Source organism: Chrysemys picta, chromosome 18, assembly GCF_011386835.1.
Source record: "Chrysemys picta bellii isolate R12L10 chromosome 18, ASM1138683v2, whole genome shotgun sequence".
Lineage (NCBI taxonomy): Eukaryota > Metazoa > Chordata > Testudines > Emydidae > Chrysemys > Chrysemys picta.
The window spans coordinates 14524742-14543990 of record NC_088808.1 but is presented as its reverse complement, the minus strand read 5'-3'; the positions used below and the strand labels follow the sequence as shown (position 1 = coordinate 14543990).

General features: G+C 50.9%; 1 protein-coding gene across 1 annotated transcript in view; it reads right to left on the bottom strand.

Moving 5' to 3' along the window:
* Positions 1–122: 122 nt before the first annotated feature.
* The window catches only part of PRRX2 (paired related homeobox 2), a 69643-nt gene continuing 50516 nt past the window's right edge, over positions 123–19249 (bottom strand). Inside the window, exons 2-4 of the mRNA XM_005293356.5 lie at positions 9124–9308; positions 8572–8750; positions 123–4289 (exon numbers count right to left, since the gene is read on the bottom strand). Coding sequence (XP_005293413.2) covers positions 4154–4289; positions 8572–8750; positions 9124–9308 — 500 coding nt within the window. The 3' untranslated portion in view covers positions 123–4153. The remainder of the gene's footprint in view (positions 4290–8571; positions 8751–9123; positions 9309–19249) is intronic.

The following is a 19249-nucleotide window of genomic DNA, read 5'->3' as shown; positions in this document are numbered from 1 at the left end:
AATTTGTGTCTTGTCTCAGTAATGCTTTAACGTCAGCTGACAATTTTGGACGAGGCTGCCAAGATAGCTGTAAAATTAAGAGCAAATGTTTTCTAATTGAGGTTGTGCGAAGAAATATTTATCCCCCCCCCTTTTTTTTTTACGTTTAGAGAAACAGCATCTGCAAACTATTAAACTGGTTTATTTTCATTAATGCTCTCAAAAAGGGAGTGACATTTATATCTCTGCGGTTTCGTCTTATACAACAGGAAAGAGCCCCACGTTTTCCACGGGAATAAAAGCTCCAAGATTTTCCCTCTTCCCACCCCCAAGCAAAGTTTCTCATGATGGGAGTTCTATCTTCAGTCAATCCATGGCTGCACAGCTTGGCTTTGACAGGCTACCTCCATCGCGCGCTGCTTCTGTCATCGGTGCTTGGAGATCTTTATTTTGCACCAAACGAACACTGGGGCTGGAAATGTGGTATTCGCTGGTCCGTGGCTTTTCTCACTGGGGGAAATAGGACGTTTCAGTCCTGCGTGGTTATCCTGGGCAGTTTGGTGCCGTGCTAGTGACACCCGCTGTTAAACTGAAACCGGTGCAACCAGAGCTTTACTCAAGCCCATGATCTCTTTTCCCTGCCTCATGCGCGTCTGCCTGCGCCCAAGCTCCTTCCCGGGGAAAGGTTTTCTACACTTGCACTCTTGGTTCATGCTAATGGGCCTCAGCCCTGCTCTGAGGACACTCGCCACCAGTTTTGCATGAAGTGTCACAACTGTTCTCTATGTGCTTGAAATGACCTCTCGCCGAGTGTTTGAAACTGTGCACTGGTTAGATGGTCTTCAAGATGCGGCGTTAAACAGGACGCTGGCAGGGGCTTGCTGGTCAAGAGGCTCCCCATAAGATGAAGCCCCCTACAGTCACAGCAATGCGTGTGGGTGGGGGGCGTGGGGGTAATTGGGGAGGGTACCTGATCTGACAATATATTTGGTCTCATGGAGACAGATTTTTCCTAAGAGATCAGGACCAGATTGTCTATGCCCATCACCCACAGCAGGGGCCATACTTTCAAAGCATTCAGGGCCCAAAATGCTGGCCAGTTTGGAAAATCTGGCATTACTTTTTAAAAGAGGGTGGTTCAGGGGTTGGGGTGCTACCCTGAAGACTTAGGGGACCAAGATTCACTTCACTGCTGTGCCACAGACTTCCTGTGTGACCAGCTCGTCTAGGCACAAAAAAGCTCCTGCTTTAACTATCCTGGTACACCCGATGCCACTCCCCCTCCCATATCTCTGCACCTCTGCTCCCATCGTTTCAATGGAGATGCTAGCACAGGGGTGTCGGGAGGGTAAATGCATTCGAGATTGTGAAGTGCTCAGGTACCGCAGCACGTGAATTGAGTGGTGGAATTTAAGTACAGACTCACCAGCGTGAGGGTGGGGGCTGGAGCGGCCTAGGCAACGCATCAGAGCTGTGATTCACATCCCTAGCGAGCAGGGCTGTGAACATCTTGGGCACGGTCACTGTTCCCCGGGGGTGGGTGCTATTGTCTGCTCACTCTGACAATGATCTCGGCCTGGGTTGTGCTGGTTTCTTTAAGACGTTTGCGTCCCCATGTCCGGTTAAGGTAAACACACACAAGGTGTCGCCACCTTGATTTTGGAAACATCTTCCATCGGTTGGGAAGCAGCTGGGAAGGTAAATCTGGCCGGATCCTCCCCACTGGACCGCCCAGGCCCGGTGTGGCCCTGCTGGTGCCACCCAGAAGGCCTGGGTCTTCCCAGACCTTGATAACAGCAGCTAAGAGTCACTCAGTGGCTGGGGCATCACTTCACTCTAGTGGGTGGAAAGTTAGAACAGCTCAGGAGGCGCTGCTCCTATCATGGCTACAGCAGATACAAACCCTGCTGCTGCCCAGCGTGGGGGGACTCTCCCTTAGCTCAGGCACTAGAGACTTGTGTCTTTTGAAGCAGATGGTCCCGTGCATGATTCCTCCTGCCAGCTACCGTCTCAGGCTGCAGCCAAAGACCCATGAAAGAAAAGGCTGCTCCCAAGGGAAGCAGGAAGTGGGGGAGAAATTAGGTTATCGTTATGGACGAGCTAGGCCATCCCGTCAGAAACTCCACATGTGCCTTTGTCCTGGAGCCCGTTCAGCATCTGTGACGACGGCGAGGGAAGGGGGTTGTGCCTTTTAATGGCACATTGTGGGATATGAGCTCTTTCCACCTCTGTCGTACTGGCTACAGCAAAACTACTGGGCTTCCCATAGAGTAGGGTGACCAGACAGCAAGTGTAAAAAATCAGGATGGGGGGTGGGGGGTAATAGGTGCCTATATAAGAAAAAGCCCCCCAAATCGGGACTGTCCCTGTAAAATCGGGACATCTGGTCACCGTACCGTAGAGCGTTTTCTGTAGGAGAGCGTCTCAGTAGTAGCCGCCCTTGTTCTTAAAAATACCAGCACAGTCATTCATTCCTTACTAAATTCCCAGCAAGACACAGGCCTTAAAGAGCAGGGGACTGAATGGGCTGGGGGATTGGTACTGGGCGACGATGCCTTTTACTTTTAAGTCACTAGTTCAAATCCAGGGCAAGTCAGTCAGGACCCAAAGCTGATGCCTGCTTGGTGGCCTATGTGAAATGAATAAGCAGTTTCCAGTGGGTCTTTTATCCACATCATAAAACCAGCACCACGCAGCAGAGAGGTCAGGGCTTGAATGGAGCCTGGAAACTGAGCTCCCTTCTCCTCCCTGGCTGGGAGCCCCATGAGAGCAGGGTTGAGGCTGAGTGGTGTAGCAGTATCCAGGGAAACCTGTACTGCCCATGTTATACCTGTACTTGTGCATACATAAGGGAAGCTGTCTCCAGAGCTGCCTGTCCAGCCCCATTAATTAAAGCCCCAGTCTAAAACGCTCAGAGCAGGCCCTGGCTGAGGAAGACCTCTGAGGCCTCCAGCTGAGGTTCTGCTTGTTCCCATCTTCCATCGTAACTGAAAGCCCTGCTTTCGATTTTCAGCTGTTCGGCAGGGAAGAGATTGCTAAGAGGTGGGGTGATGGGGAAAGCCGCCACTTGCTGCGGAAGGCGTTTAATTTACGAGCCCAGGCCATCCACCACATCCAGGTCCACAAGAGAGGCAGTGTTTCCGAAGGAGGCAGCCTGCCTGGCCGTTTGCATAGAGCTTGGACAACGATGCACTCAGCTAAAGCCCACAGACTTTTTTTTCCCCCAGGACAGTTCAATGACCCGAGCCCCTTCCGACTTGCTTGTGAATTCATTGACTTAACCACAAAGTGCAGAGCAAACATCAACTTTTGGAAGGCTGCAAAGTCCCGTCAGCTAGCTGGAGTGAGTTCTCCTGAGCACTCAAACCATCATCTTCGCCTTTGACTAATGGTTTACAAAAAAAAAAAGTCGGTAGCATATATCTTACATTGGCATGGGCAGCTGGCTACTCCTAAATGTACAAGGCACAATGCAGGGTTAGGGTAATGAATATATACAGCAGGGGTGGGCAGTCCCGCTTGCAAAAGTCTTTCTCTCTCAAGCATTGCAGTCTGGTGACACAAAAATATAGGAGCAAATTGGTCAGCCTTGGAAATGCTGTCGTATAATGTGAATCGGCTACAAATGCAACGGCTGAACAGTCAAGTTTGAGTGACAACCAAAGGAAAAGGGACTATATAATTGACATAATACAATGTAGTGATCCTCCCAACAAAGGCCAGCGACCCCAGCGTAGGAGGATACTCAGTCGCTCTTTGGCTGTCCAGCTGAGATATCCAAATTGGTCAAATCCTGTAGTCCAAGATTCTTCCTTGTTCGGAAGCATATTCATGTTAACTTGGCAAGTCTGTTCATCTTTGAAATCTGTGTGTGTGTGTGTATACGTATATTTTATTATAGAGTGTGCGGGGAAAGCAACGTTCTTACCAAGTTCACGCCGTCTGTGGCTACAATTACACACCACTTTCCAAAGGGGATTGTGACTTGCTGTGCTTTCAAAAGGGACCAGGAGAAGAAGGGGGTGCTGGTGATGCACTCGGCATTGGCTGAGAGTCACAAGGGTTTGGGTTTAGACTGGACAGGTGCGGTAAGCTGGCCTCTCGTGATCGGGAAGATGCTCTCCCGCCTAGGCCAGGCACATTGGTAGTTTGTCCCGGTTCTGGGGATGTGCAGTCAGTTCACAGTGGGCACATGGCTCTGATGCAGGCTGAACTCTTTGGCTTTGAGGCGTAGGCTGGCGATACTGTTTGCCATGTTCACCCCCTGGGCGGGCGTCGCGGTGCCGCTTGAGCTGTAGGATGGCACGGTGCTGCAGCGGTGGGAGGGGGGGAGAGGGGCGAGGGAAAGGAAAGTAGTTATGAGACTCAGGCACAGCCCAGGGAAAGCCTTAGCCACCGACGCTGCAATGGTTAAGTGGACTAGCACCTCTCTATTTGATTCATTTGATTTTAAGTTGTCAGGCAGTTGGCTCCTTTCACCAGCTTCTCGGAAACAATCGGCTGATGCCAATAGTAAACTTCCCCCACAAGCCATAGCAGGGTCTGGATGGCTTTATGCTGCTCAGTGAAGGCAGACAGTTTGTGCAAATCAATTTTAAATGAGATTTAAGTCCCTGCCTCTAGCTTTTAAACTGAATACATCTGAGATGGGCCCAGGGCAAAAGCCTGGATCTAGACCTGGGGTGGGCAAACTTTTTGGCCCAAGGGCCACATCGGGGTATGGAAATTGTATGGCAGGCCATGAATGCTCACGAAATTGGGGGTTGGGGTACTGGAGGGGGTGAAGGCTCCGGCTGGGGGTGCAAGCTCTGGGGTGGGGCCGGAAATGAGGAGTTCAGGGTGCAGGAGGGTGCTTTGGACTAGGACGGAGGGGTTCGGAGGGTGGGACGGGGATTAGGATTGGGGCAGGAGGTTTGGGTGCGGGAGGGGGCAGGGGTGCAGGCTCTGGGGACACTTACCTCAAGCAGCTCCCGGAAGCAGTGGCATGTCCCCCGTCCAGCTCCTACGTGGAGGTGCAAGCAGGTGGCTCTGTGCTGCCCCATCTGCAGGCGCCGCCCCTGCTCTCCCATTGGCTGCGGTTGCCGGCCAATGGGAGCTGCTGGGGTGGTGCTTGGGGCACTGGCACTGTGCGGAGCCCCTTGCTGCCCCTTCACATAGGACCCGGAGCGGGGACATGCTGCTGCTTCCGGAAGCTACATGGAGCCAGGGCACGCACAGAGCGGGGCAAGTCCTGGACCTCGCTCCTCGGCTGGAGCGCTGGAGTGGGGCAAGCTCCAGACCCTGCTCCCCGGCAGAAGCTCGAGGGCTGGATTAAAACATCTGAAGGGCCTGATGTGGCCCTCCTGGCCATAGTTTGCCCACCCCTGGGCTAGACCCCTTCCCTACCCACTCTGAACATTATAGGGGAAGTTCGCTCCAGACTGTGCGCTTAAGCTCTAGGGTTGGCAATGGATTGAGTCAAAAACCCAGAGAGGAATATGTCCTGAAGTCCAGATCTGGATCTGAGCTTTGCAGCGCAGGGAAAACCCACTATCTGAGCACTCAGTGACATGAGGCGAATGATGTCTGTCACTCAAGGGCTGAAGAATGAAACAGGTGTTAGATACAGAAGCAAATCAGACGGGAATTATGCTGGAGCAAACGTCTGTCTCCATACCAATATTCTGCCCTTGTGGCTCTTAGATACTGAAACGCTAGGTCCTTTTTGCAAAGCTCTTCCTTCAAGGCTTTCAAAGCACTTAGGGAAAGGTATTCATTACTACAAGTATCCCAAGCTGACTTCATGCAGATCCCCCGCGGGTCTAGGAGAGAACCCAAGACCAGGATGGCTGATGTTCCCCTGCACCCATTACAATTTCTCGGTTCCACGGTCTGTACAGAAGAGTCAAGTTTTCAGAGATGGACACTCCCAGTGCAGTTTTTATGACTCTCTCTGGTTACAGGGTTCAACAAATGGGTGTGAATTTGCAATCCCTTTCTTCCCCGGAATGGCTTTGCCAAAGGAAATTCTATTTAAAAGTGAAAAGAAGCTTTTTCCTAGTTGAAGCAAAGCCTGTGCAGTGTATTAGGGGTAGAAGAGCCCCTTGACCTGAAACCAAGGTGGTGGGAGAGTCTATCTTGCACCAACTCCTTGCTGGTAATTATTTATTCATTAGAATTTCTTCCCTCCTCCTCTCCCTCTCCGGCTCTTTATTTTGACGTCTCTCCCAAGCAGAACGTGAGTTTGCATTTCCAAGTGGGTTCTGGATTAGATAAAACAGGCCAAATTCATCCCTGGTGCAATTGCTGGAGTTACCCCAGAAAGGAATTTGACCCTGTTGAGTTTGCCTGTCCCTAGTTTAGAGGATTCCTAAACCACTGAAAAAAACCCTCTCTTGCAAAGCTTTCTGGGCTCTGCTTTTACCCCCTGGTGGGGGGGCATTAGTACTAAAAAGCTCTGTTGGTTCTCGTGACCCCTGGGGAGCACCATGTGCCTCCGACACTTAGAATATTAACTATCCTCACTCAAGTTTCACTCTTATAAATATTTAAACTCAACATTAGAAGACAAGGTGGGTGAGGTAATCTCTGTGATTGGACCAACTTCTGTGGGTGAGAGAGACGAGCTTGGAGCCACATACAGCTCTTCTTCAGATCTGGGAAAGGCACTCCGAGTGCCACAGCTAAATCCAAGGTGGAACACATAGTTTAGCATAAGTAGTTAGCACGTGTTCCAAGGGACCATTCAAGGGGAGGTCACCCCGTAGTCACAGGACAAAAAGGGGGTTAGTGGGTTACAGATTGTTGTAATAAACCATAAATCCAGTGTCTTTATTAAGACCATGATTTTTAGCGTCATGCAAAATTATGAATTTCAGCTCCCAGCATAGGCGCTGACTCCGTGGGTGCTCCAGCCCTGGAGCACCCACGGGGGAAAATTAGTGGGTGCTCTGCACCCACTGGCAGTCAAGCTCCCCTCACTCCCCATCCCACCTCCTCCTCCTCCCCCCCGAGCGCGCTGCATCCCCGCTTCCCCACCTACCTCCCAGTGCTTCCTGCCTGGCCGCTGCCAAACAGCTGTTTGGCAGCGTTAGCACGCTCCGGGATGGGGGGAGGAGCGGGAACGTGGCACGCTCAGGGGAAGAGGCAGGGCTGGGGCAGGGATTTGGGGAAGGAGTTGGAATATTGGCAGGGAGGGGGTGGCGTTGAGGTAGGGACTTTGGAGAAGGGGTTGGAATGGGGGTAGGGAAGAGGCGGGGCCTCATGGAAGGGATGGAGTGGGAGCGGGGCTGGGGACAGAGGGGGGCGTCGAGCACCCACGGGAAAGAAGGGAAGTCGGCGCTGATGGCTCCCAGACTTGTCTTTTGAAAGTGTTGTGCAGTTTCCTTTGCGGATGAGTCTGACCCATGGGTCGTACACACGCCTATCACAACATGTGGTGTCGTGTACCTCATCCAGGACACTAAATGACCTAACAACAACTATGTGAGTGAAACCCATAGGCGCTGACTCCGTGGGTGCTGAACACCCACCGGCAGCCCCCTTACTAGCTCCTCCCCAGCGCCTCCTGCCCACTGATGAGCCCCACCGATAGGCACCTCCCCCTCCCTCCCCATGCTGCCTGCCCGCCGCGATCAGCTGTTTCGTGGCATGCAGGAGGCTCTGGGGGGAAGGGGAAGGAGCGAGGATATGGCGTGCTCGGGGGGAGGTGTGGAAGGAGGCAGGAAGAGGCGGGTTGGGGACTTGGGGGAAGGGGAAGGAGCGAGGATGTGGCGTGCTCGGGGGAGAGGTGGAAGGGGGCAGGAAGAGGTGGGGTGGGGTGGGGGATTTGGGGGGAAGGGGAGTAGGGGAGGGGCATGGGGTAGAGCTGGGGGTCAAGCACCCCCTGGCACATTGGAAAGTTGGCACTTGTGGTGAAACCAGACAACCACTAACCCCCCGTTTTCATCCTATGACTACAGTGGTGTTGACAGGCCACTTCACCTTGAATGGGTGCTTAGTTTGGCATAAGGAGTTAGCACATATTCCATTATTCAACCTTGGATTGAGCTGTGGCACTCGGAGTGCCTGTCCCAGACCTGAGGAAGAGCTCCGTGTAAGCTTGAAAGCTTGTCTCTCTCCCCAACAGAAGCTGGTCCAGTAACAGATATTACCTCCCCCACCTTGTCTCCTAATAACCTGGGACAGACACAGCTCCCACAACGCTGCATTCAGCTCAGCACAGCCATTGCCTCCATCCCATACGCTGGCTGTGTTTGTCCTAGCGGCAGGCCGACATCTTGGCCCAGTGGGCCTGCAGTTTGTTCAATTCTAACTTCTCCTTCCTACTCGGGGCCTTAGGGCCCATCCCAACTCCCGCTAAAGCCAATGGAAAGACTCCCTGTGGCTTTTGTGCCTTCTCCATTTCCCCTGCTTGTTTAATTCTCTCCCTTGGAGGGGGAGCAGTTTTCTAATCAGCCTCGCAACCACCCGGCCTTCGCAGTCTTTTCTGCCCACTAGGGACAGGCCTGGTAGGGTGACCTTGGCTGGCTCTCCAGCACCTCCCGAAAGGCAGCCGCAGTAACTCAGTTTGGGAATAGATGGGAAAGATACTGGTGAGGCTGCTGGACTTACCTGTATGGGGATGTGGTGGTCCAGGAGAGATACTCTGGGCTCAAGGCAGTCGGCCTGGGGGCCATCGGCTGTTCAATGGCTGCGTCTTGGCTGTAGGATTTGAGGAGCGATGCGGACCTGTTGGCCAGCATCGCCCGCTCGTTGCGACGGAACTTGGCCCTTCGGTTCTGGAACCACACCTAGCGGGAGGAGAAGCAGCACCGGTCATCTGAGCCGCACTTAACCCGGGGCACAGACAAGGCCGGCGGGAGGGAGCAGGGGAGCTGCCCCACGCTCCCCTAATGCATAGCGCAGCGGGCTGAGTGCACTGAGCAGGGGGCCGAGTTAATGCTGGCAGATCTCAGGCTGGCAGCCTGGCGGTGACACCTCTGCTCTGCCTGCCATGGCACCGTGGGCCAGGATGAGCTGTGATGCTCCTGGAGGGTGCACTGCCCTGGTCCTTCTGAACTCTATGAAGGCCTGAGTTCTAGCTGGCCAAGGGAGGGGAGAAGCCAGCATCCTTGCCTAGAGCCAGGAGTCAGAGGCCTAGTTCCTCCCCACCACTTTGCTCACCTGGACTCTGGCCTCACTGAGGTTGACCCGCCGCGCTAGCTCCTCTCGCACAAAAGCATCGGGGTAATGCGTCCTCTCGAAGACTCGCTCCAGCGCCTGGAGCTGGCTGCTGTTGAATGTGGTGCGGTTCCTCCTCTGCTTCTTCTTCCGCTTGGCAGCCCCGCGGCTCGGACTCAGACTCTCGCCTAAGGGGAGCACAAAGGAGACAATCCCAGGGGGGCTGGGTACAAGTGACACGTCCCTGGGGCCAGCCCACCTCTCCCCTGCCGGTTAGACAGACACACCCAGGCACTGGTGAGGGGGATGTGGCAGGCAGGGCGCAGCAGGGCACTGCCCTGTGTCTCTATTCAAAGGGTGAACAAGGCCGGTGATTTCACTGCTGGGCCTGGGAGATGACCTTGCTAAGTGCAGATGTCTGTAATCCAGTGGAGGAACACAGCCTGCCCTTCACTGCAAGCCCTAGAGCCAAGCATGGCAGAATTCAACTCCTTTATAATGTTGATGGATAACAGCAATGTTTATTTGAAAGCATTTTTTCCTATTGTTGCCCAATTATATATTTACAGTGATGCAAAATTATGGGGGAGAGGTCGGACGACGGGGAGAGTCAGGCAATAATTGTTTGACAGCAGACGTTGCAAGTCAAAAAGCTAAAGCTTTATAACCATTAAAATACAAATTGTCAACATCCCGTGTCAAAATATACAACGTCAATACCCTGAAATCAAACTGGAATAAGTTCTCAAGCCGCATTTTTCTTCCTTTGTCTGTCTGTACATTTCGATGATCATCGATGGAAATATTTTTTCTTCAGTTTGCGTGTGTACGGTGAAATCGCTGTTTACCAACATTTACCGATAAAAATCTAACCTTCTATGCCTACCTCAAGGGGAAGTAGCGTGGTCCACTGGACTGTCCATGGGAAGGGGAAGCAGTTCTTCAGTTCCAGACCTAGCTCTGCCACTGACTGTGTCTCATGGCACATGTCTCATCCCTTCTCTGTGCCTTAGTTTCTCTCAGGGATAATACTTACCTCCGGGGGGATGAACGGGGAAAGGGTTTAACTAGTTAATATATGCCAAGTGCTATGTAAGTACGAAGTTTAAAATTCCCAAACGTGGCCACTGATTTCAGATGCATTCAGATGCTTGAGGCCTGATTTTCAGAGGCGACGAGTGCGAGCAAGTCCCGTTGACGTCAATGGGAGCTCAGCACCGTAGCAAATCAGGCCCCAGGATGTCTCAAGTTGGGCACCCAAAAATGGAAGCCCCCAAAATCCGTGGCCACTTAGTCTCTAACGCCAGCCGTCAGCGGTGCAGGAACGAGTGGTGCTGCGGAGGCAGCCGCACTCCCTGGCTTGAAGGAATAACAGCGATGACATATTAGACCGTTTTGTCCAATGGCTTTCAGCGCACTCGCTGTAAAAATGGTTCCAGCTCCCCTGCCAGCAGTTCCGGAAGTAGCAGCAGCTACATCGGTCTGCGACGTGGGGAGGAACAGGAGGGTAATTAGAAGGACGTGATTTTTAAGGTGAGCTTTCTCATGGCCAGCCAGCGCGAGAAACAAATGTTACCAAGCCTCTGAGATTTCTGCTCACACCCAGCATTTGTTTCCATTTTTGTGGCTCGTGAAATTTTGAACCTTAAGCCTGCCACTGGTCCGTCTGTTTGCCTTTTGGGCCCAGATCCAGGCCTGAGTATGGTGCATCTCGGGCCTTCATCCGGGGTAACTTTCATTCTTTCTTTGTTGCCAGCATCACATGAGATGGGGCAGGCTGATGGAGGCGGGTTCTGGAGGACACAGTCAGAGGCCCAGTGGGGAAAGTATGTTGTTGTTTTTAATTCTTGAGTGGAGTATTGTTCAGTTATTCTTTCCATTAGCAAAGCATCTGGATTCAATTTGTACCTAATGGCGGGAAAATTTTTTTGAATGGTTTGAAATGTTAATCGTTTTATGACATCCCATGGATTTACAGCCGTGGCATTGGATTTCTCTGCTTTATGTCAAAGTTAGAGCCTATGAGGTGAGAAATTGCTGCCTCTCGCTAAAAGGCTTCTAATGCAGCTTCGCAAAATTGTCATGAGATGATACCAGCCCAGGCATCAAAATCTCCTGAAAGGGATATAAACCCTCCTGCCACCTTCTAACTACTGAGGGCTAGATGGAAACTTCTGTGCCTTGCTCCATTGCTACCGCAGGGTTTCTTGCACCTTTCTCTGAAACATCCGGTGCTGGCCATTGTCAGTAACAGGATATCGGAGTAGATCCACCATGAATCTGATCCAATGTGGCAACGTGATCCAGCGTGATCTGATTCCTACTTGTACCATGCTGATGAAAAACTAAAGATAATTTAGACGCACATCCACCCCTCCCCCCCAAATCTCAGGTGAATGGGGCAGTAGACATGTGCATGGCTGTTGTTCTAACCCTTTGTGGTTCTCCAGCATCTCAAAGCACATTACAAAGGTAGGCATTACCCCTGTGTTACAGAGGGGCGAAGTGAAGCACACAAATGTGAAGTGAGTTGACCAAGGTCACACAGTGACTAGAACCTGAGGGTCTGTCTACACTGGAGAAAAAGAGATGTGGCAGTGAGTCTGAGCCTGGCTCAATGTTTGGGGCTCTGAGACCCTCCCTGCCTTGCCAGGTTTCAGAGTCCAGTCTCCAGTCCAAGCCCAAACATCTATGCTGCTATTTTTAGCCCCACAAGCCCGAGCCAGTTGCCCCGGGCTCTGAGACTTGCTGCCGTGGCTTGGTTTGGGGTTGTTGTTTTTCTGTGTAGACGTGTCCTAAGACTCCTGAGCCCTTGTCCTAATTACTGGTCTGTGCGGTCTGCTTTATCGGTTAAGGAAACCGAGAGTAGGCATCTGTGCTGCTAATTTCTGGGTGGACCCTTTCTTTGCTATACTTTGTATGTGAAAGTCTCTCTCCATAGCCTGGAGCACTGGGGATCGTTCAATAGGGTCGGATAGAGACTTTGGGGACATTCCCATTTTAATAATGAATAAACTGAGCCTAGTCTACTTCAGCCATGCTCTGCCTGTGGCTATCAAGCAGGGGAGGACGTAGCCTCCCAATTCAATGAGTGCCTGCTCCTCAGCCCGCCGAGGGGGCACCGACCACCCACAGCAGCTCCTCCGTCCCAGCATCGCAACCCTAATCCTGGCCGAGCGTGGAGGGGAGGCCCCAGGGGTGGGCATGGAGAGGGAGCTCATCCAACACTCATTCAGCGGTTGTGACTCCTGTCCCATGGGGCTGGGCCCAGCTGACCACTCCGGGCATTGTGACTTGGTGCACAGGGTCACAGCGCCGCCACCCAGGTTTGCCCAGGCTGCCTCTGGAGGGACGGCCAGGCCCAAACCTGAGACAGGAACCCCTGTGCAAGTGCACCCATTGCACACTGGTTAATCTGGGCCCGATTTCGATGGGTGCAGTTGCAGCCATGGACCTCCACTGAAGCCACCACTGCTATCAGGTCCAGGGTTCCCAATTTTGGTTGGCTGTATTCCTGGAGGTTTCATTGCATGACATAATCTTTAATTAAAGATGAATCTTTAATCCCTGGAGACTATCCTGGAGGGTTGGCAACCCTAATATAGGTCATAATTCCAGAGGCAGCTCTCCCTGGCTTGAGTCAGAAATCCTGACAACCATGCGGCGGTTACCCCGGGGAAGTGGCAATTGAAATCTCCGAGAATGAGGGGTTAGGTTTGTGGCTGGTGCTGACAATGACCTAGTGTAAGATGAGTGTTTGGTGCTTTCTTTACAATGTACATTGAGGCCTGAGACCCCTGGATGCCGTACATCATTAGAAACCATTACACATTATGGGCAGTGAGAACGCTCTGCCCCTTGTAGGAATGGCCTCTAACAATCCACAGATCAGGCTCAAAACCCAGCACTCACCCTACTCCCCGACCTGTTAGTGCAGCTCCTCAACAAGCGTGACTAAATAGATCTGGCGTTTGTGTCAGGGTACACTCATCCCTCTGCCTCAGCCAAACAAGTAGGTGTCCAGGGGATAGAGGAAGGGAGCTGTCCATTGAGACCACCCTCCCCATGACTGGATGGTGAGATGGGAACTCCCTTGATGAGCTGTAGACCCTAGGTGTAGTTATCTGATAGAGCCGGGGAGCTCCTTATGTACTGCCACTTTCTGATCATTTAGTTACACATCTTTGCGTTCCAGGTAAGTTTCATCCTTTCTTTGCCCCTGTAAAGCCCTCTGAGGACAGAGGGACCCTGGGGCTGGTAGAAGCTGAGCACGGCTACGTTTGGGAAGCTCCAGGATTGGGGCGGGGGAGAATGTTATGAAAGGTGACACGTGTTTGGTTCAATCTGAAATAAACGCAAGTTGAGTCCAAAAGCCGAGAGAGAAAGACGCTCTTTGCGCCACCCAGGAGACCACAGTCTAGGCTTCACTGAGCTTTGCATCACAAATAAAATTCCGAGAATTCCCTCCAGCCCTTGGTTCTGTCGAGAGCCTCAAATTCGCTGCCAATCTCTATTTTACAGTTGCCCCTTTTAGTTTAACTCTTTTTTTGGTTTTGTTTTCCTTCAGCAAGCTAATGGGCCTCTGGATTAAAAAACTATGGCAGATCACTGCTGTCCAGCTTCCTCGCAGAACCTGGGATTGACATGGGCCGGCATGCAAGAACCATCCCTGATGGAAAAGCCCTACAGAATTTAATAGAGAGCAATGAGCTCCCTATAGGATTTATGAACTACCTGATAGGGTTTAATGGACAAATTATAGAAAGAGGATCTCATTCTCTATTAAATGATATAGGTTTTTATAGTGATTTCTATAGAACCCAGCTGGGCTGATCCCTATTTAAATCTGTCTGTAGGACTTTTTTCATGAGCGATAGCTTCCAGGTTGCTCTGCTGAAAGAATGAGGGAGCAGAACCTCATAGATTTAACTCTTAAAATGGCATGCGGAGAATGTGCTCTCAACCGCACCCACTCTGTCTGCCCTCTTTTCCTCCTAGCAAAGCAGGACTCCTGATCTGTTTCCCACTGAAATCAACACAAAACCTCACATGGAATTTAATGGAAATGGGGTCAGGCGCTACCATAGACCCACTGTGTAAAAAGATTTCCCAAGCTGCAAGATTCCAATATGGATTACACCCCTCTTCCATGTTTGGAATGGGGCGGACCATTTTGCATCTGGACTTTTAAAGAGCTGTAAAGTCTGGGGGCGCACGGATCCAGTTTTTATGTTCAGGCCCCTCCGCTAGTTTAAATGTGTCCCTTATACCATGTACAAGTGAGATCTTCTCCTGAGCCACAAAACCATGCAGCACATTCCAGGCAAACTCTTAAAAGCTATTGTTAGCTGGTGAAAGCCTTTCCGCACCTAATCAAACCTTCCCTTGAAAGATAGCTGCCTCCCAGTACAGCTCAAAGGGTATCATTGTTCCTGAACTCTGCATAGGTCCTTCTGCTTCCAGATGAATTCTCCATTATGTGATGTTTTTTCCCTCCTCTTTAAAAACAATCCCATCCGTTGGTTGTACATGAGGCCGCGCTTGATCCAAATGTACCTGTCTGATTCCTCTAATTAGCCCAGAGACAGGGTTCTCCATAATGAATCAACATCTTTTCTCAATTAGCTCATGCTTTGGAGCCCTGCCCATACTCCAGAAATGTAGGACCAGATAAATGCCACTCTAATTGCTGATGGCATGTGTCTGACAGGTTTATGGTGTGCAAGGTTGGGAGCGATCGCCCATTCTATAAAAAGATAGAGCTGAAATCAACATTAAAAAATGAATGTCATTAAACGTTCCATTTTTGTGCTTTCACCGGGTGGGGTAGGAGGATAAACCTAATAGATCCTATTTCCATTTGCAGTCACAAATCCTACATGAAATCCACAGCTAACTCTGACCATCCAGCCATTACTTTTTCGTGCCAAAGGCCGCTGTGCCATAAGATAACCCTATTCGCTTCTGAGCGTTAGACGCACAGGAGGAAAAGTTACTTAACTGGCTTCTCGGTGATTTTCACCAAGGAATTAAAACATCCTGATGCTCTTCCAAGAATAAGACTCATTAATTATGGAAAGGCAGAAATAGCTCCACAACTGGATTTCTTTCCCTCCTGAAGGACTTTGCAGGCCTTGTTTTGGGGCGCAAAGGGGGTTGAAATGATGGAGCGAATTTGCAAGTTTGCGTTTGTCATTTTTTGGTTACTGTCTGGCTCGCTTGGAGATATTGACTGGGTTGATTGTCCAACCTAGAGGTCAGAGGGGACATATGAACATTCCCTCTTCCTGTGGCCGCTTTTTGTATGGTGTATTTATTTTCTGCTGATTACAATTTCCTCTAAGGGGAAAAAATAAAGAGGGGAGGGAGGGATAATATTACCGAATAATGAAAGATGACATTGCAAGGATAAAAAGGGAAAGCGAGACTGCTCAGTAACCCTGAGATGAAAAACACATTCCCCAGGGGACATCGGCGTTAAACGGAATATACGAGACATGGAATTAAGCTGTCGTTTTGTAACAAGTGTGTGTGTGTGTGTGTGTGTGTGTGTGTGTGTGTGTGTGTGTGTGAGCCATTGCACAAACTAGAACCTTGTTGTCTGTTTCACACTAAATCTAGCCCACTCATCGCTGGGTTTTGTTAACAATAAAGGCTGGGATTTCCAAAAGCGCCCAATGGACATTGGCTTTCAGTAGAACTTGTATTCCTGAGTCACTTAGCGGCTTTTGAAAATCTCCTCCAAATAGTAAATTATTCCAAAGGACTTGAGCTGGGATTTTCAAGCTTGTTAGAGAAAATGGGATAAAATGTTCAGTCACCTAAGTGATTTAGGGGCCTAAGTCCCATTTTTCAAAAAGGGACTTAGACACTTAGGAGCCAAAGTTTCATTGGAAAGTCAATGGGACCTAGCTTCCCAGGTGCCTCAATCAGGCTTACAAGTCTCTTAGGGTACAGCTATGCTGCAAGTGAAGGTGTGACTGTAGCATGGCAGACATACCACTAATGTTAATCTAGCTAGCACAGGTAACAGTAGCAGCGCAGGCATGGTGAAACAGGCTTCAGTATGGGTTAGCAACCAGTGTGTGTCAACCACGCTCCCTGACAGGCTTGTGGTCCGGGTGCTAGATGGTGCAGAAGCCCGAGCCGCCATGTCTCTTGTTACCCATACTAGCTAGATTAAAGCTAGAACGGCTGCGCCTACCCACGCCACAATATGCTGTGTAGACATCAGGTGCATCTGAACATTTTCCTTTGGGGCTTAACCCTCTAAAGCTCCTTTGAAAATCACAGCCTTTCCGGTCCTCTTCTTAAATTAATCTTGATCATCCCATTTGATAGCCTCACTTTTCTCCTTTGCCTCTTCTTCCTTTGTCCTTTTTCTGGCCGTTCTTTACTTAACACTGCTATTCTACCAGGCAACCCCGTAACGCACGTGAGACAGTCCGATCCTTGTCCCGACGACGGCTATGCACATTTTATCATTTAGCTTCAGTGAGAGCAGGTTCGGACCTGTGGCTTGTAGGAAAACTGCTCTGTCAAAATACAGGCCTGATCCTGCGTTCCTTACCCGGGTAACATGCCTGTTCGGAGTCACTGAGACTGCAGGATCAGGCCCAAAGGCGGTATTCCCATGTTCATTTTCTAAGCAGCTCAAGGCAGCTCTGCTGAGTTTGCACTTCTCATCTGTGCTCCTAGCAGTTTTCTTTAATAATTATTTGCTGAGTTGAGACTAGAAAACCAGGTATTATAGCAAATCTGGGTCATGGTTAAATATATATGTAGTGAGGGATTTTAACCCTTGAACTCCTCCTAGGCTATTAGTAGTAGAAAGTTGTACTATGTGCCATTAGAAAGGGAATTTTCTCTACATTTCCACCAAGGTTTCAGAGTTGATTTATGATCGTTGTTCACGAGGGATTCATGAGCTCAATACAGCCGTGATACAGGCAATCTGAATGTATTATTATTATTTATTTTGATTTGCATTAAAATGACATCCATTTACATGTTGGAACTCAATGAGTGGAATGTCTCAATTTCTAAATGTGCCTTATCTACATGGAATGTCCCTGTGCCATGGGAGAGGAGTGCCCGTATTCGGGGAGAGGTGGCAATTCCCTTTCATTCAGGCAAGTGTACTATTCCTGTAGGTCTCATTAGGGTTGCCAACTTGGTAATATTTAAGAACCGGACCCTCCAGCAGGAGTGCTGGAACCTCCCCTGCCCTGCCCCCATCCACTCCTCTTAGCTCGCTGCTTTTCCCCTCCCCCCTACCCAGGTCAGGAGGGACTCACCTGCTTTGCTGGGGCTGGGAGCTGCAGCCGCCCGACGCAGGTAGGAGGTGGCCCCGGCTGAGTAGGGACTGGCACGGGTGATGACCCAGCAGCTCCCCCACCCACAGTAACCAGACTTTAGGTGTCCAGTCAGTAGAGCTGACCGGACACCGTCGGGTCCCCTTTTCGACCGGACTTCTCGGTTGAAAACCAGGCACCTGGCCACTGTCACATTGTGTGGAAAGGGGAGTTTTTTGTAATGGAATTTGCGACCCTCGGTGCTTTTCTGCACCTTCCAAGTGCAAACTGCCTCCCCTAGTTCTTGCTTTGAGATGAATCTAAGCGGGAATGGCCTCATTTCTCAGGGGCTGAGCTACCTTAAGTCAACAGGGGCTGGATATCTGAAAACTAGTCATCAGGGTTTAGTTAAGGCCTAATCCTGCCACTCAGGCAAGGCCCTGAATGCAGGGGTTCTGATCACCGTATGCTGCTAAGCTCAGCTCCACGGCAGCTCCTGGTGCCCTACTGCTTAGGGAAAGTTTTGGGAACCCCTGCCGGGGTGGGGTGCTGCAATTGTCAGCCGCAGTGCTACAGTAGCGCCTGTAGAATGGTTCTGCAGCAGTGGGCTAGGGATAGAAATGAGCCTGGGGGATAAAATAAGGCCGAGTGGGGGGAGCCCAGCTCACAGCAGGAGTGCGCCCCTCGTCCCCTGGCTTTGGGGAACAGTGTGAGAGACACTGGCTGTCCTCCTTAATATAGGAAAAGCTGACATTTAAACCAGGGACTAACACAGAATCATAGAATATTAGGGTTGGAAGAGACTTCAGGAGGTCATCTAGTCCAGCCCTCTGCTCAAAGCAGGACCAACCCCCAACTAAATCATCCCAGCCAGGGCTTTGTCAAGCTGGGCCTTAAAAACCTCTATGGATGGAGATTCCACCACCTCCCTAGGTAACCCATTCCAGTGCTTCACCACCCTCCTAGTGAAATAGTGTTTCCTAATATCCAGGGTCGGCGCAACCCATTAGGCGATCTAGGCGGTCGCCTAGGGCACTAACATTTGGGGGGCGGTGACCGCGGCAGACGGATCTTCGGCCGCCCCGGTTGGCGGCGGTATTTCGGGGGCGGGACCTTCCGCCGCCTAGGGCGGCAAAACATGGCGGCGCTCCTGCTAATATCCAACCTAGACCTCCCCCACTGCAACTTGAGACCATTGCTTCTTGTTCTGTCATCTGCCACCACTGAGAACAGCCTAATTCCATCTTCTTTGGAACCCCCTTCAGGTAGTTGAAGGCTGCTATCAAATCCCCCCTCACTCTTCTCTTCTGCAGACTCCCTCTGTTCCTAGTTCAATCTCAGTTCCGCACGGTGTGCGGGCGCTAGGTGGTGGGTGCTGGTGGTCTGTGACATACAGGAGGTCAGACTTAGATGGTCGGGTGGTCCCTTCTGGCCACATGCTCTCTGCTTGCTTTAACCACACGCCCCCTTCCTCGCTACGTGCAGCCCATCCCCTGTAAAGCAGCTTCGACCCTAAACCTTTATGATTTGGTGGTGAATACATAACACTCCTCCTTGTGCATCTCTGGCCTGGTTGGAGGGGGTGGGATTTCAGACCCACATCTCTAAAAGCTAAAGTTACATCTCGCCCTATTGCATTGCAATGTAAAAACCCGGAGCGGAGCAGTTTTCTGCCATTAAATTATTTCACACATTCCATTTATTTGTGGACAGTTTGCCAAAGACCTTTTTAAGCTTTATTTTTTTCACCCAGCCAAATGATCAAATCTTCTTTACAGTCACTTCCCCTCCCCTCTTCCTCCCACTTCGCTCCCCCCCGCACGCCCCCCCCCCCC